Below are 17,684 nucleotides of genomic sequence, written 5' to 3'. Positions count from 1 at the left end.
GAGTGTCCCAGGTGGCACTCGGCAAAGATGGATTCTTTGCCGAGTGCTGTCGGGCAGACGCACGACAAAGATAACTCCTTTGCCGAGTGTCACCCGGGACACTTGGCAAAGACGTCGTCTCCGTCACCCGGCGCCGTAACGGCTGCTTTTCTCCTCTTTGTCGAGTGCCCGAGAAAAAGTACTCGGCAAAGAAGTCTTTGCCGATGCACTGTGTGCCGAGCCTTTTTTACCGAGTGCGACGGCAAAGCCTTTGCCGAGTGTTTTTAAGGCTTTGCGATTCCGGTACAGGGGCGCGTGAACAGAAGCCGGCAGCCGCCGAGTGGCATTGTCTTTCGCAAAGCATGCGAGACGACAATACATCGCATAGTGGACATTGAATTAGATATTTGCAGTTGCACTTACGGATTTCCAAATTTTGTGGGGTCGACTGAGCCCCACAAATAGGCCTAGAATAGATCCGTCCCTGTCTCCATTAATTTTATGTTTAAATTCTTCGCCATGCTCGTAGCAGCGCTTCTAGTTTAAAGAAAGATCGCCCTTTCTATACTAGTCTGATCCAGCAGCATGGGGCCTGGCCGGCTGCCCCCCACGGCCCCACCACACACTGCCAAGCCTGCCGATACCGCACGTAAAGGCGTCGTACGTACGTTCATGCGATGCCGGGTACTGCGACACTGCATGCATGCGCACTTTGACAAGACGCGTGCAAGTGTGGCCGGGGAGCAGGACTGCAGGAGGAGCACGGGACAGGTCGTCGTCATCAGACGCCTGCCGTCTGATCGATCACAGCGACGACGACGACGACGCCGGCCGGCCGGCCATGCCCATGCATCGTGCATCGATCGACGGCCAGCCGGACGCACCGCCGGATCCCTGTCATATATTCGTCCCACCCAATCGGCCGGCAGTCAAATATATGAAGAGATCCATCGTCACTGCCACTGCTACATGCATGCGCTGGCAGCAGCAGCAGCAGCAGCACTGCCAGCACAGCGTCCTGATCGATCGACAAGACAGGACGGCAGGCGGGCGTGCCGCGCGCGGCCGTGCCCCTACTGCTTCGCCGCCCGCGCCCACCTCGCTCGTTGCACGCCCTGCCGACGCGTCAGCCCCTAGCTACGAGTAGCTCGGTCACGCACCTGCGGCATGCCAGCCATCCTGGACCTCTGTCTGCCGCGGGCCGCGGCGTCATCGTCCTCCACTCCATTGGCTGCTGCTTCACCTGGCTAGTAGATAGCTAGCTGAGCTGACGACGGCCATTATATATATTGAGCGCCCGGGAAGCTTCGTCGCCGAACCCATGTCGACGAGCGGCGCGAGGTCGTGGTCGCCGCCGCCGCGGCCGAGCCGGTACGAGTCGCAGAAGCGGCGGGACTGGCAGACCTTCACGCGGTACCTGGGCGCGCACCGCCCGCCGCTGGAGCTGTGCCGCTGCAGCGGCGCGCACGTGCTCGAGTTCCTGCGCTACCTCGACCGCTTCGGCAAGACGCGCGTTCACGCGCCGTCCTGCGCGGCGTACGGCGGCGGCGGCGGCGGACGGCCGGTGGAGGCCGCCGTGGCGTGCCAGTGCCCGCTGCGCCAGGCGTGGGGCAGCCTCGACGCGCTCGTCGGCCGCCTCCGCGCCGCTTTCGAGGAGCGCCACGGCGCGCGTGGGATCTGGACGTCGTCGCAACAGCCCGACGGCGGCGTTGGCGTCGGCGTCGGTGGCGGCGACGGCGCCAACCCCTTCGCCGCGCGCGCCGTCAGGCTGTACCTGCGCGACGTCCGCGACGCGCAGTCCAGGGCGCGCGGCATCTCCTACAGCAGGAAGAAGAAGAAGAGGAGCAAGCAGCAGGACGGCGCCGCCGCAGCCGGGTGCGCCCGCCCGCCCGTGACCAGCGTGACGTTAATGCCTGCTGCTGCTCTGCCGCACGCACCGCCTCCACCATGTCCGCCGCCGCCGCTGCCGCCGCCGTACTGCCTCACCGGTGTGCCCTTCGAGTTCTGTGACTATGGCAGCGTCCTCGGAGGAGTTACCGCCAACGGTGCGCCTGGCTTCTACTTGCCATCGCTGTTCAACACCTTCGGCTAGCTAGGGCATGCTGCCTGCCATGTTTGCCGCCATGCGTATCCTTGCTTTCGGTTGTTCTTGTGTTCAGACTTCAGAGACGTTATTAATTCATGCCCTAGAGTGTCCTTCCTTTCGCTTGGTGAATATGGCATCCAAATAATATAATTAATTTCTCTGTTGACAGCGCGCTTTCCCCCTAATGATTATCTATATACATATATCTTTCAAGTGATTTTTTGATAGTGCCTAGCACATAAATTAGTGTTCTTGAATTTGCATTTCATGGTGTTTTTAGATTTGAACCACAGACCGCGCGCTTCATTCATAGTTCTATTTACTTTGCAGCTTTTTATGAAAAGGTAGTAGGCAAGAACTACTTGAAATTCAAGAGCTATATATGTTTGAACTCAAGCTAGCTAAATCTTTCCACTCAGTGCTTACTGCTCACATCGTCAAGATTGGGGAAAAGGCAGCTCAAAAACTAAACTCTGTTGTGAACCTGCCTCCATTTAAACCAGATAAGCAGAGCTCGTAACTATAAATCTAATTTGCAACATAGAGATCCACTTTTGAAAATTGAAAATTTTAGTTTTCAAATGAGAAGCGCTACAAATTTTTAGTAGATATATATATATATATATATATATATATATATATATATATATATATATATATATATATATATATATATATATATATATATATATATAGACACAAGAAATAGAAACTAAAAAAATTCTCTTTGAAGCGCCTGACACCCTATATAAATAATATCCCCCCTAGTAATTAGGGTTTCATATTGGTCTCCCACAACGCCAATGTAAACTTGTTCGATGCGGCTTGCTACGGTTTTAATTCGGCTGCGCTACATTGCAGTACTTCATTTCACTACTTCATTTTTGAGTAGTATACATAAAACAAAAAACCCTCTACAATTTTCACCACTTCATTTCACTCCTACCATTGCACTACATTGTTTGTGAGTATAAATAGAACACTATCTTTTTTATCACCATTCGTAATATCATATGGAATATTTTGTCTGCTAAATAAATTTAAATGAAAAAAGTTAACTACAAAGTTTTAATCATTGCTAAGCTCTATAACTTTTGTATAGGATGTGCATCCATTCGATATTGTTTGCTTTTTTAAAAAAAAATTAAATACCTTTATTAATCGAAAACAAATATTTAAGGCTATAAAAATCATTTGAATAAAAATTTATCAACAACAAACTTATAGATTCAAGGTGGTTTTGAAGATAATCATGTGAGCATCCAAGGTGGTATGGAAATTCTAAATTTTGAGTTTCAAAATATAAAAAACTTAAAACACATATTTGGCCTCTAAAGAACTTGAAATAAAAAAACCATATATAAAGTTATAGGTTTTATTGAGAGCAACAATTTTCGTGTATAGTGTGGCAGCATCCGAGGCCGTTGATATAATTTGAATCCTAAAAATTTGAAGAACCTAAAAACAATATTTTAGGACTCTAAGTAGTTTCTAAAATTTTAAAAGTTCCCAACTACAAAGTTAGAAATCACTTTGAGGACTAGAATTTTAATGTAAAGTTTTTCTTTAGCATCTTACTTTGTAAAATGTTACAAATTATTTTTAGATGTAATTTTTTTATAGAGACGGATCTCCAATCTATGCTAATCAATTTCAAGAGATATATAGATTCTTTAGAATAATAGAATGACGCCTTTGACCAATAGTCAGTTAACAGATATAATCACCTTATTAGGGTACCCGTACGTGTTTGAAAATGATTCAATGAAGCGGTCGGCCAGGCTTTTGCCCAGTGGAGTGTTTATCTCGCCACACGTGACTCTCATCCAAACACTATATAAATTTTGGCTGCTCCCTTCCATGCCTCCTTATATATCCAACCAAACGCATCCTTAGATGTCACCGCCGCCTCTGTTAATTATAGATGCATTGTCTTCTAAAGTATTTTTAGTAGTGGTATTTGTTGGGTAAGATGAGTTTATAGGAGGACAAACGAATAGACGCAGGTACGGGTCAATTCCCTCGTCTCATCACTAATCCCAGATTCAATGAATTGGTTTGATCGACGTCACAGTCGGTTGTTGGGATCGATCGGATTGGAGGAACCTGACTTGCAAGAGGAGTTCAAAAACAAGGGGCGCTGTTGCTGCAGTTCGCGTGAGATTAAAACCAGCTATTTGAATTGTCCCTCAGCTGCAATCTACGAAGACAAAAACACTAGATACCATACCAGTGTTCCTTTTGCTGGGACACATGCACGTCGTCGTCGTTGCATGCGTCCCGGACCTGCACCTGCACGTACGTAGCTAGCTATCTATTTCGAATTTGCATGCGTACGCACGTATGCGCGGGTTGATTCCAAAATATGTAAGGAACTTTTTTTTTAAAAAAATAACGTAGGATGACCGTTGAAACTGGTGTTTTAAGTATAGTAGAGACAAACAGTAGAAGCTCCGAGCTCGTAACTATAAATCTAATTTGCAATATAGAGACCCACTTTTGAATATTGAAAATTTTAGTTTTCAAATCAGAAGCACTACAAATTTTTAGTAGATATATAGACACAAGAAATAGAAACTCAAAAATTCTCTTTGAAGCGCTTTGAAGCGCCTGACACCCTATATAAATAATATTCCCGCCTAGTGATTAGGGTTTCACATTGGTCGATCTCCCACAACTGTAAACGATATCTTGAAGCACACTGCACACATATTATAGATTAAAAATTGTCTATGCAATGGTCTGGGTGTTTATGGCGGTCCCCATACTAGAAACTATACACAGTTTTTATTTCTATTATTTTTGTTGAGATTACATGTAGGGACTATGGTTTTAGTGAATAGATTCGATCATGTTACGATACCATAGTACCAATAGTGTTAGACAAAAAAAATCAGAGATAGAGAGGAGGAGGGGGTGTATTTTTTCTATTTTAGCCCTTTTCGGGTTTCATTTTCACAAATATGTCCTTTCTAGTTTCAATTCAAAAAATGGACCCTTACGTCGGCCCTGTCACTATTGGTGCCGACCTATCACGCGTCGGCGCCAATTACTTTGACACATAGATTTCTGGATCGACTCTGACGTGGCGCCTAGGTAGGCGCGCCAAGATCCATGGCGCCGACCTATGAGCTATAAGTACGCCGCTTCGGCCGCCAGTTCTTCGTATCACGTTGATCTAGTTATTTTTTCTCTTTCAAACTACAAACATACCCTAGACCAGCCACTTAATTCATGAAAACTTGTGATCAATCCATTGTTCCTCGGTGACAAGGTAATCTCCCTCCCTTTTTTCTCTTTATTGGTTTGCCCTTTTGTCTCTGATTATTAGGGTTAGTTTTTTTTAATTATTTATAATCTTTATATTATAGATTTGTAGGATGTATAGGCGTTGTAAATCTGCTAAACAAAGGTAAGCGTTGTAATAAATGTAATAACTAATATTACTAATTCTTATAAAACATATCGAATTTTAGGAATGATCCTTTGACCGAAACTGCCTTCGACCCGCTACCATTGCCAAGGGGGGTGTTCCAGTGCCTATTTGTTTTTGTGGCGATCTTTGGAAGGTTGACACGTCCGAGGATCATGACACCTATTGACAGTGGTATTGGGTGTGTGTGCTAACTATGCATTTGAGCCAAACGATTGCTCAACGACGGATGAATTTAATGGTGAGAATATTTTGTTAAATAGTTATCAGATTTTGCGCTAACATGTATTAAGGAGTCTGCCCAAGATTCATGGCGTCAACCCACCCATCACCAAGGTTTACAAAACCTAAACCGGTTGGTTTACCGAAACCGCTGGGTCAATTCCGTCATCTCATCACTAATCCCAGGTACAATGAAATGGTTTAATTTGGTCGATGTCACAGTCGGTTGTTGGGATCGATCGGATTGGAGGAACTTGACTAGCTTGCAACTTTGCAAGAGGAGTTTAAAAACAAGGAGCTGTTCGCGTTAGATTAAAACGAGCTGTTTGGATTGCTGCAGAAGACAAAAACACTAGATACCATGCCAATGTTCCTTTTTGCTGGGACCGCGCGCATCCATGCAAGTCGTCGTCGTTGCGTCCGGGACCTGCACATGCATGTACGTAGCTAATAGCTATCTATCTATTTGCATGCATGATGCATATTGATCCGTCGTTACCGTTTTTACATGCGTACGACGCACGTTGCCTTAACTAGATTTCGAATTTATTCAATACGTACTATATAATACGAATTCGACCGTGTTCATCCCTATATTATACCTACCCTACCCTCCGTCGTACGCACTGCACTGCTACTCCGTATGACTCAGACCTGGATGCATGCATGCATGCACTGATAGATCGGCCAGCGGCACTGTTGCCTGTTGGGGGGGTCGATGAGTCGACGTCTGCGCCGTGGGCTCCCCCTCGTCCGTCCTGTGCCCGACACGTCGCTTCCCTACTCGTTTTGTCTTTCTCTAGCCCTCGTGGCCTCGTCATGTGTCTATGGACGATTCAAGTCATCCAGTTTAACTTTCACTATCTCATTAATTATCCGTTGTGCGCGTACTCCTACGTGATTATATATATATATATATATATATATATATATATATATATATATATATATATATATATATATATATATATATATATATATATATATATATATATATGGTAGGTATAACGGGAGCTTTGGTCTTACAATAGTTAAAAGAAGCCCAGGCCGACCACCCCTACAAACTGATTCAACCCCGCGCGCCCAACCAGCCTGTCGAGTGCGCCAGCTGCCCCACGTCTGTTAGCGCAAAAAAAAGGAATGCATGCATGAGTCAAACACGATCCAATGTATACGCGTAAATTTAGGAAAAATATGTGTGACAGTTTCTATTTTTAAATGCTTTATTTCTTTCATAAATTTAGGATCGCTGCAACAGCCATGCAGCTAGACACGTAAGAACCATTTTATGATATATACTGAGACTAAATATGCTACACTGTGTAGATAATTATGCAATTCGGTATACTGCGTAAAATCTGTTACCAGCTGCATGCGCACGAATTTATGATGAAAATAATGTGCAATAAAAGGAAATGAATTGCATGCATAGAAACAAAAAATCGTATTTAATGTTTAATTTGCTTCATAAATATAGTATCCCTCCAACAACCATGCAGTTAAACATATTAGAACTAGTTTATGATTTGTACTTATACTACATGGTGTAGGTATTTATGCAATTCGGTACACCGCGTAAAAAATCTAGCATGTTGTTCACTGGTAGACGCATCTCCAGGTTGGAGCGTAAAAACCTTAAGTTTTAAGTATAAAATCTCTCAATTATAAGCGTAAATACCTGGCCAATGTGAGAAGTTGATAGCTCTGGTAGGTTGTTATTACGATCCTATTTTTATACCAGATTCGAAAAATATGCAGCCGCATGCATGAAGTTTCTATTTTTATACAGATCCAAAAATTATGGCAAAATGCATGCATGAGTCAAACACGTTCCCTTGCATGCGCGTAAATTTAGGAAAGATATGTGTGGCGGTTTCTATTTTAAATGTTTTATTTCCTCCATAAATTTAGGATCGCTGCAACAGACATGCAACTAAAACTCGTTGTAGGAAACGGGTGACACCTAAGAGGGCGGTGGGTGAATTAGGACTTCTAAAACTTTGATTAAACTAGGCCACAATTAAATCCCTAGAGCAAAACCTATGCAAATAATCAAAACTAGAATGTGCAAGCTGGGTTTTGTCTAAGTGTTGCTATCTCTACCGCAAAGGCTAAGTTTCAATCTACACTAAATAAGTAAGACTACAAGATTGAAACTTAAATGCTTAATATAAATGCGGAATGTAAAGAGCTAAGTAGAGAAGCAAACTCTCGTGGATGACGCCAGTATTTTTACCGAGGTATCCGGAACCACGCAAGGTCCCGACTAATCCTCGTTGGTGCCCCTACGCAAAGGGAAGCCCACGCGAGGGCCAAGCACCACGGTCGAGTAACTCCGTAGAGAGCCACGGGCCTTCTCCACGCGCAAGTGGTGCTCCGCTTCCGGCTCCTCTCGGACGCTCCCCGCCGTCTCCATTATCGAGCTTCCGGCCGAAACGCCGCGGGCCTCGTTCCCTCCGGTACACGGTGGCGGCCGTGACACAAACGCGGTTGTCACGGTCTCGCAAGACTCTCGCCCCACTCGGTACAATTACAACGACTCACGCAAGAGCCGAGGGGTTGTGAGGTTTATCTAAACTCACTCAACAATCTAGGGTTCACCTAGAGCAAGCGCTAAAGCGGTCTAACTAACCTAAGCACTTCGCAAAGCACCTACGCTAATCACCGAGTGATTCTATTAAGCACTTGGGTGTTTGAGCTCTTGGAAATATGCACTATGTGTCTTGGTATGTTGCTTGGGCTCTCACACTTGAGAATGGCCGGTTGGGGTGGTATTTATAGCCTCCACACCCCAAACTAGCCGTTGGACAGAAAGCAGCAGCTTTCTGTCGTCGGGTGCACCGGACAGTCCGGTGCACCACCGGACACTGCACAGTAGATGTCCGGTGCATGCCACGTCAGCCGACCGTTGGCGCCTGTAGCAGTCGACCGTTGGATCCGACCGTTGCCGTCTGCCCGTTGGCACACCGGACAGTCCGGTGCTACAGCCAGAGAGCGCCTGTCTGCGGCCTCTCTGCGCAGACTGTCCGGTGCCTCACCGGACAGTCCGGTGCTGAAAGTCTCCTAGAGGGGGGGTGAATAGGGCGAAACTGAAATTCTCAAAAATAATCACAACTACAAGCCGGGTTAGCGTTAGAAATATAATCAAGTCCGCGAGAGAGGGCGCAAAACAAATCGCAAGCGAATAATGAAGTGAGACACGCGGATTTGTTTTACCGAGGTTCGGTTCTCTCAAACCTACTCCCCGTTGAGGAGGCCACAAAGGCCGGGTCTCTTTCAACCCTTCCCTCTCTCAAACGGTCCCTCGGACCGAGTGAGCTTCTCTTCTCAAATCACTTGGGAATCAAACTTCCCGCAAGGACCACCACACAATTGGTGTCCCTTGCCTCAATTACAAGTGAGTGTTTGATCACAAGAAAGAATGCCAAAGAAAAAGAAGCGATCCAAGCGCAAGAGCTCAAATGAACACTACAAATCACTCTCTCTAGTCACTAGGGCTTTGATTGGAGTTGGGAGAGGATTTGATCTCTTTTGGTGTGCTTTGCAATGAATGCTAGCTCTTGTAAAGTGGTTGGAAGCTGGAAAACTTGGATGCAATGAATGGTGGGGTGGTTGGGGTATTTATAGCCCCAACCACCAAACTTGACCGTTGGTGGAGCTGTCTGTCGTATGGTGCACCGGACAGTCCGGTGCATGTCACACCCGGATTTCGGGGCACCAAGACCCGGGCGCGAACAATCACCAGGCGTGCTAGGACCAAGTCTCACACATATGATGAATCATGGCACAGGATCGAATGTCACATCTTTACTAAATATCAAGAGTTCTATACAAAGTAAATAAATAATTACATTATAAGGAGACAACGGTCCAGCAACCCAAAGTTGACTGGGAGACGACGACCTAGATCTCTCACGAACACATCGTAGCATCCACCATGCGCCTTATCCTGCGGTACCTGTTCTTGACCTGTGGGGGGGTGTGAGATAGCAAGAGTGAGCTCACATACGTTCATCGCTCAACAAGTTGTGGGGAATAATGTGCATGAACTCGCCAAAGGTGGGAGCTCACGTGAAGTGTAAGGCTTACCAAAGAGGATGGTTAGAGCTGAGCATTGCTTTTAAAGTTGGTCAAAATTTTATTAGCAATTACTAAGTATAAGTAAATACCAACCCAATTAAGTAGTAGAACAAAAGTAACAATCTCACCTGCGATGCAATGCATATGACAAATTGAGTTTAAGTTCCATAATTTAATCATGTGAGTGTCCGAGCCGCTCATGACCGTGAGCACGGCTAGTATACCAGTTTTACACTCTGCAGAGGTTGCGCATCTTTACCCACAAGTCGTGTTACCCATTTGCCACGGAGTTGATCAGACTCCATACACCTCTACCAAGGAAGCGAGGCAGGGTACCACTACGAGGCCTTTACAAAGTTCCACTAGCTTCAGACTACCCGCTACAGTTTATAGGAAGCTCCAATGCAGGAATCCCTTGCAGGACCGCCATCACAGCAAAATCCTCCCGAGGGCCTCCCTACACTGACCACTCCCCTACTGCCCTTGCCCCTTTCGGGTAAGGTAGTCTTCCACTAGCTTTCCTAATTAATCGGCCAAGGGCGTCCCATTAAACCCTTGTGGTAGCACTGTTTTCCCGGGTGGTTCTCCATGTTCCAATTAACATAATGATCTTATCATGAACGATAAATAACAACGGATAACAAAAGTATAATCATGAGTAATGTATCTTCATACCCAAAACCACATAAAGCACTAGCAAGTACTACCCAAAAAGTTCAGTGGTAACAAGGTATAAAGATAATCAAACTAGGGTATCCTATTAGGACCCATCAAAATTAACCTATGCAGATCATTATGATTAATTAGAACATGAGTGGGTAAAAAGAAGTGATCAAGGGCACAACTTGCCTGGGACTTGAGATTCCAGGTACCAACTTTGCTCTTCGGGTGGCTCGTAACCTCTCGCTAGTCGTAGCAAATACAAACAAACATGGCATAGGCAAAAATTAACATTACACCAGACATAAGAATAAACTGCGTAGTAATAATCTACGCGTTGCTACGAGATCGTAGGAACAAGAATTACTAAATTTGGAGCTACGATTATTAAGTTATGAATTTCCTAAGGTTTTATGTATTTGATACGAGATTAATTAAGAGATAAATTTTAATACCATTTTCATGTCAAAACAAAGATACAGGTTAATAAACAACATTATTATAGGATTATAGGAATTGGAATGGATTAATTTAGACCTCATATGAATTTCTTATGAATTAAACAAATTCTAGCCTTTATTTTTGCATTAAAAATTATTTTCTAAAACCTTTTATCTGATTTCTTAACTTCCTGGACTGGGCGCACTAATTACAGAAAACACAGGGGCTATTCTAGAAGATTCTCCAGACTCAGATTCTACCCGCGGTGGACGGCGGGTTGTTTTCAGGTAAACCGAGGGGTTCTTTAGCAAATGTGCTCGGGCGAAACGGTATCGGCTCCCGTGAGCCGTCCGATCCAAACGGACGCGCGAGATTAGATCAAGCCCATCCCGAACCGGTACACTTCCGCAATCGTCAGATTCAAGATCTACGGCCAAATATTAACTTCGCCGCGAACACGTCCGATCCAATCCCTACGGCATGGATTCAATGTGACGAAACGTTATTTATTGTCTTAATCTGATCCGCACAACTTTGATTCGACGGTGCAGATTTGATGAGGCTTGACTTCCCCTGGATCGCTTGATTTCGCATCTATGGTCACAATTACCCTATGTAATACACCAGCGCCAACCAATCTAAGCCGCCGGATCGAGTGTCTACGGTATCCAATTCATCCCCCTCCCAAAGCGCTCAGACACGGTGGAGCACACCCCGCACGGCGGTATTTTCTCTGTTCCTCATCTCTCTCTCATGGATTAGCCCAGCCTGCGCGCACGGCGAGGAGGCCCTGTCCGCCGCACACACAGGGAAGTTCCCGGGCACGATCATACGGCGTCACGGATGATGTTCTAAGGCGGTGGCCATCTCCCTTCTTCTTCCCTGAGCTCACAAGACAGCGGCGCCGCTCACAGCCGCCATGCCGAACCCACTGGAATCCTATGATCCGCGGCCCAGTGCCCTAATCCTGAGTCAAACCGGTGCTAATCGGAGATTGGGGAAGCGACGAATTGAATCGAGCAGAGAGAGAGTGCATAATCACAGAGAGGGCCTCGCGGCTCGCGCGGCGAGGGAGTCCTCCACAGTGCCCGCAATGGTAGAGCAAATGCCTCGACACCCTGGTTCCCCGTTCTCCATACTGGAGGCATCTACTCAATGCGTACGAGTTAGCAAGTAACCTAGGACTAGGAGCACGTACTTGTATTTTCTGACGGTAGCAGAGTTGATCCTTGGTGCGTGCAGACTCCATGCTCGAACTGCTCCATCGCGCTATCCACTGCGTAGGTACGGCCCCGCGCACGCAGCAGTCATGCGAGCATGGTAACCCCTGTGCAGTAGCGTCCCCGGCTGCCCATCTAATCTCCTCGGTGAATTCTCCTGGCGGCGGTGCTGCCCCCGTCCTCTCTCTCCCTCGGTCCGCACGACGGTGGCGCCCTCATCGATCTCTCTCCCTCACGGTCCCTTCTTCCTTTCACAGCTGACCGCACGGCGATGGGGGGGTCGCGGCCAGGATTTATACCAGAGGATAGGGGCAAGGTCCGAGCGGAAAAGGAGGCAGTGACCGGTAAGCTCGGCCCGGGATCTACGCATCGAGATGAACAGACACCAAATCTGTTACGGCGATGTTGAAGATGACCCTGACAGGCGGCCCCATACGGCAGTGACACAGTTGTGTGGGTGAAGGGGATGCAGGCGCTGGGTTGGGGTTTTGGGCCGAGAGCGCGCCTGGGCTAAGTGGCGAGTTGGGCAAAAACTGAGGAATCCGGCCCAACACAAGTTTTTCTCTTTTCTTTTTTTATTTTCTGTTTCAATTCCCATTCATTTCAACTATTTTAAATTTAAATGAGTTACTAATTCAAATATAGATGCCACCACAAGGAAAACCCAGCATGTGACTAAACATATTCATACCATTATTATGCAGATATTTTTAATATGTAATGCACACACATATTCAATATTGGTTTTAATAGCTCATTAAAAAAATAGTATTTATTATGCATTTTTCCTCAACATAAAATAGTTTTAACCCCGATATAATTAAATTCCTAGGGACTAATCTTATCAATTAGTTAGTTTTAAGAACATTTATAATTATTTAAATAAGTTTCAAATTACATCTCCGTCTTTAGTGACAAACATATTTATCCTATGAGATGTGATTTCAAAGATGAGAAAAAAATATTGCTATTCTATCACAATTCTTTGGGAAAAATCCTAAATCTCGAAAATAGAATTTTGGGTTATTACAAATCCTACCCCCCTTAAAAATAATCTCGCCCTCGAGATTTGTAAGAAAAGGATATAGGAAGAGTGGTTTGCAATTTAGCTTTCAGTTTCTAATTATTTCAAAAATCAAGAGCCTCTTTTTTTTGAGTGATTAGGAAAGCATGGGTATCCATATGTATAGTCATTTTATTATGTAGGACGAAAGATGGGTTGGTTAGGGCAAGAATATCCTGGTGTAAGAAATTTTATGGTGAGAAATAACTCCTTGTTGGGTGGTAATGCATCTGAAGATCGAGTTTGACTTCTCTCCTTCCTTGACGAGGTTGATCTTGTTCTTTTCTGGTCATTGAGTCGGGGTCAGTGTTTATTATCGGAGTTACCGGAGTATGGTTAAGATAGATATGGGTGAGATTGATGTAGGTCAAAAGTTTGTTTGAGTTTAGGTGGAGATAGATTGGTTATGCAATCCATCAAGACTCTATTGGCTAGGTTAGATCTTATGCCCATGGTTGAGTTGGTCTAATGTGCAAAGTTAAGTTAATACCTGGCTAGTAGGGTTTAATCTCTTCTACCAGTATCACTAATATGTTTAAGTAGACCACATTAGATTAGATCATATTAGATTAGATGGGATCTAGATTAGATTGGTATGACTAGTTTGACTAGATAAGATCTAATTAATTTGGATTGGATCATGATTGTTACTCCGAGGTGAGATAAGCAAAGTGGTTAGGATAAGATAAGATAGATTCTTTTAAGATGAGATAAATCTATTAAGTTAAGAGAATATCTTTTAAGATAAGAAGGATCTTATGAAGCTAGATATATTTTAATGGAGGATATTCTTAGTTGATCTGGTTATATTATGATTTCTTATGCCTTTATGTATATGCAGATGGAATTGTGGACATTACTCCACAACTCATCACACTAAATCAAAAATCCAAATCAGACAAATATCATAAGAACAAACATTCAACTGCATAGATAGAATAGTTTTGTTTTTATTCCTATGAGTAGGTCTCCTATTCCTAAAGGTCACTTTAGGCACAGGATTTCAATGTGTGAAATCCACATTGGTCTTTAGAAGGAACGGGTAAGAATAATCAGAGTAAAGCGGAAATAGATGAGAAAAGATTTAAGGAAAGTTTAGAAAGAATCAGAGTGGCAAAGGTAAGTAGAGAATGGTTGTCCAGTTCTATCTAGGTTTCGTCCTACAGTCAACATTCCTCTGATACCACTTCTGTCACACCCGGATTTCGGGGCACCAAGACCCGGGCGCGAACAATCACCAGGCGTGCTGGGACCAAGTCTCACACATATGATGAATCATGGCACAGGATCGAATGTCACATCTTTACTAAATATCAAGAGTTCTATACAAAGTAAATAAATAATTACATTATAAGGAGACAACGGTCCAGCAACCCAAAGTTGACTGGGAGACGACGACCTAGATCTCTCACGAACACATCGCAGCATCCACCATGCGCCTTATCCTGCGGTACCTGTTCTTGACCTGTGGGGGGGTGTGAGACAGCAAGAGTGAGCTCACATACGTTCATCGCTCAACAAGTTGTGGGGAATAATGTGCATGAACTCGCCAAAGGTGGGAGCTCACGTGAAGTGTAAGGCTTACCAAAGAGGATGGTTAGAGCTGAGCATTGCTTTTAAAGTTGGTCAAAATTTTATTAGCAATTACTAAGTATAAGTAAATACCAACCCAATTAAGTAGTAGAACAAAAGTAACAATCTCACCTGCGATGCAATGCATATGACAAATTGAGTTTAAGTTCCATAATTTAATCATGTGAGTGTCCGAGCCGCTCATGACCGTGAGCACGGCTAGTATACCAGTTTTACACTCTGCAGAGGTTGCGCATCTTTACCCACAAGTCGTGTTACCCATTTGCCACGGAGTTGATCAGACTCCATACACCTCTACCAAGGAAGCGAGGCAGGGTACCACTACGAGGCCTTTACAAAGTTCCACTAGCTTCAGACTACCCGCTACAGTTTATAGGAAGCTCCAATGCAGGAATCCCTTGCAGGACCGCCATCGCAGCAAAATCCTCCCGAGGGCCTCCCTACACTGACCACTCCCCTACTGCCCTTGCCCCTTTCGGGTAAGGTAGTCTTCCACTAGCTTTCCTAATTAATCGGCCAAGGGCGTCCCATTAAACCCTTGTGGTAGCACTGTTTTCCCGGGTGGTTCTCCATGTTCCAATTAACATAATGATCTTATCATGAACGATAAATAACAACGGATAACAAAAGTATAATCATGAGTAATGTATCTTCATACCCAAAACCACATAAAGCACTAGCAAGTACTACCCAAAAAGTTCAGTGGTAACAAGGTATAAAGATAATCAAACTAGGGTATCCTATTAGGACCCATCAAAATTAACCTATGCAGATCATTATGATTAATTAGAACATGAGTGGGTAAAAAGAAGTGATCAAGGGCACAACTTGCCTGGGACTTGAGATTCCAGGTACCAACTTTGCTCTTCGGGTGGCTCGTAACCTCTCGCTAGTCGTAGCAAATACAAACAAACATGGCATAGGCAAAAATTAACATTACACCAGACATAAGAATAAACTGCGTAGTAATAATCTACGCGTTGCTACGAGATCGTAGGAACAAGAATTACTAAATTCGGAGCTACGATTATTAAGTTATGAATTTCCTAAGGTTTTATGTATTTGATACGAGATTAATTAAGAGATAAATTTTAATACCATTTTCATGTCAAAACAAAGATACATGTTAATAAACAACATTATTATAGGATTATAGGAATTGGAATGGATTAATTTAGACCTCATATGAATTTCTTATGAATTAAACAAATTCTAGCCTTTATTTTTGCATTAAAAATTATTTTCTAAAACCTTTTATCTGATTTCTTAACTTCCTGGACTGGGCGCACTAATTACAGAAAACACAGGGGCTATTCTAGAAGATTCTCCAGACTCAGATTCTACCCGCGGTGGACGGCGGGTTGTTTTCAGGTAAACCGAGGGGTTCTTTAGCAAATGTGCTCGGGCGAAACGGTATCGGCTCCCGTGAGCCGTCCGATCCAAACGGACACGCGAGATTAGATCAAGCCCATCCCGAACCGGTACACTTCCGCAATCGTCAGATTCAAGATCTACGGCCAAATATTAACTTCGCCGCGAACACGTCCGATCCAATCCCTACGGCATGGATTCAATGTGACGAAACGTTATTTATTGTCTTAATCTGATCCGCACAACTTTGATTCGACGGTGCAGATTTGATGAGGCTTGACTTCCCCTGGATCGCTTGATTTCGCATCTATGGTCACGATTACCCTATGTAATACACCAGCGCCAACCAATCTAAGCCGCCGGATCGAGTGTCTACGGTATCCAATTCATCCCCCTCCCAAAGCGCTCAGACACGGTGGAGCACACCCCGCACGGCGGCATTTTCTCTGTTCCTCATCTCTCTCTCATGGATTAGCCCAGCCTGCGCGCACGGCGAGGAGGCCCTGTCCGCCGCACACACAGGGAAGTTCCCGGGCACGATCATACGGCGTCACGGATGATGTTCTAAGGCGGTGGCCATCTCCCTTCTTCTTCCCTGAGCTCACAAGACAGCGGCGCCGCTCACAGCCGCCATGCCGAACCCACTGGAATCCTATGATCCGCGGCCCAGCGCCCTAATCCTGAGTCAAACCGGTGCTAATCGGAGATTGGGGAAGCGACGAATTGAATCGAGCAGAGAGAGAGTGCAGAATCACAGAGAGGGCCTCGCGGCTCGCGCGGCGAGGGAGTCCTCCACAGTGCCCGCAATGGTAGAGCAAATGCCTCGACACCCTGGTTCCCCGTTCTCCATACTGGAGGCATCTACTCAATGCGTACGAGTTAGCAAGTAACCTAGGACTAGGAGCACGTACTTGTATTTTCTGACGGTAGCAGAGTTGATCCTTGGTGCGTGCAGACTCCATGCTCGAACTGCTCCATCGCGCTATCCACTGCGTAGGTACGGCCCCGCGCACGCAGCAGTCATGCGAGCATGGTAACCCTTGTGCAGTAGCGTCCCCGGCTGCCCATCTAATCTCCTCGGTGAATTCTCCTGGCGGCGGTGCTGCCCCCGTCCTCTCTCTCCCTCGGTCCGCACGACGGTGGCGCCCTCATCGATCTCTCTCCCTCACGGTCCCTTCTTCCGTTCACAGCTGACCGCACGGCGATGGGGGGTCGCGGCCAGGATTTATACCAGAGGATAGGGGCAAGGTCCGAGCGGAAAAGGAGGCAGTGACCGGTAAGCTCGGCCCGGGATCTACGCATCGAGATGAACAGACACCAAATCTGTTACGGCGATGTTGAAGATGACCCTGACAGGCGGCCCCATACGGCAGTGACACAGTTGTGTGGGCGAAGGGGATGCAGGCGCTGGGTTGGGGTTTTGGGCCGAGAGCGCGCCTGGGCTAAGTGGCGAGTTGGGCAAAAACTGAGGAATCCGACCCAACACAAGTTTTTCTCTTTTATTTTTTTATTTTCTATTTCAATTCCCATTCATTT

The 17,684-nt window shown here is 45.4% G+C and overlaps 1 protein-coding gene across 1 annotated transcript; it reads left to right on the top strand.

Moving 5' to 3' along the window:
- Positions 1-1,294: 1,294 nt before the first annotated feature.
- Positions 1,295-2,230, top strand: LOC100278049 (uncharacterized). Its single transcript, NM_001151454.2, has one exon. The coding sequence runs from the start codon at positions 1,301-1,303 to the stop codon at positions 2,069-2,071; it is 771 nt and encodes a 256-aa protein (NP_001144926.2). The 5' UTR covers positions 1,295-1,300; the 3' UTR covers positions 2,072-2,230.
- The last annotated feature ends 15,454 nt before the right edge of the window (positions 2,231-17,684 follow it).

This window comes from Zea mays, chromosome 7, assembly GCF_902167145.1.
Source record: "Zea mays cultivar B73 chromosome 7, Zm-B73-REFERENCE-NAM-5.0, whole genome shotgun sequence".
In the NCBI taxonomy this organism is placed as follows: Eukaryota; Viridiplantae; Streptophyta; class Magnoliopsida; order Poales; family Poaceae; genus Zea; species Zea mays.
This window is presented reverse-complemented; position numbering and strand designations above follow the sequence as displayed.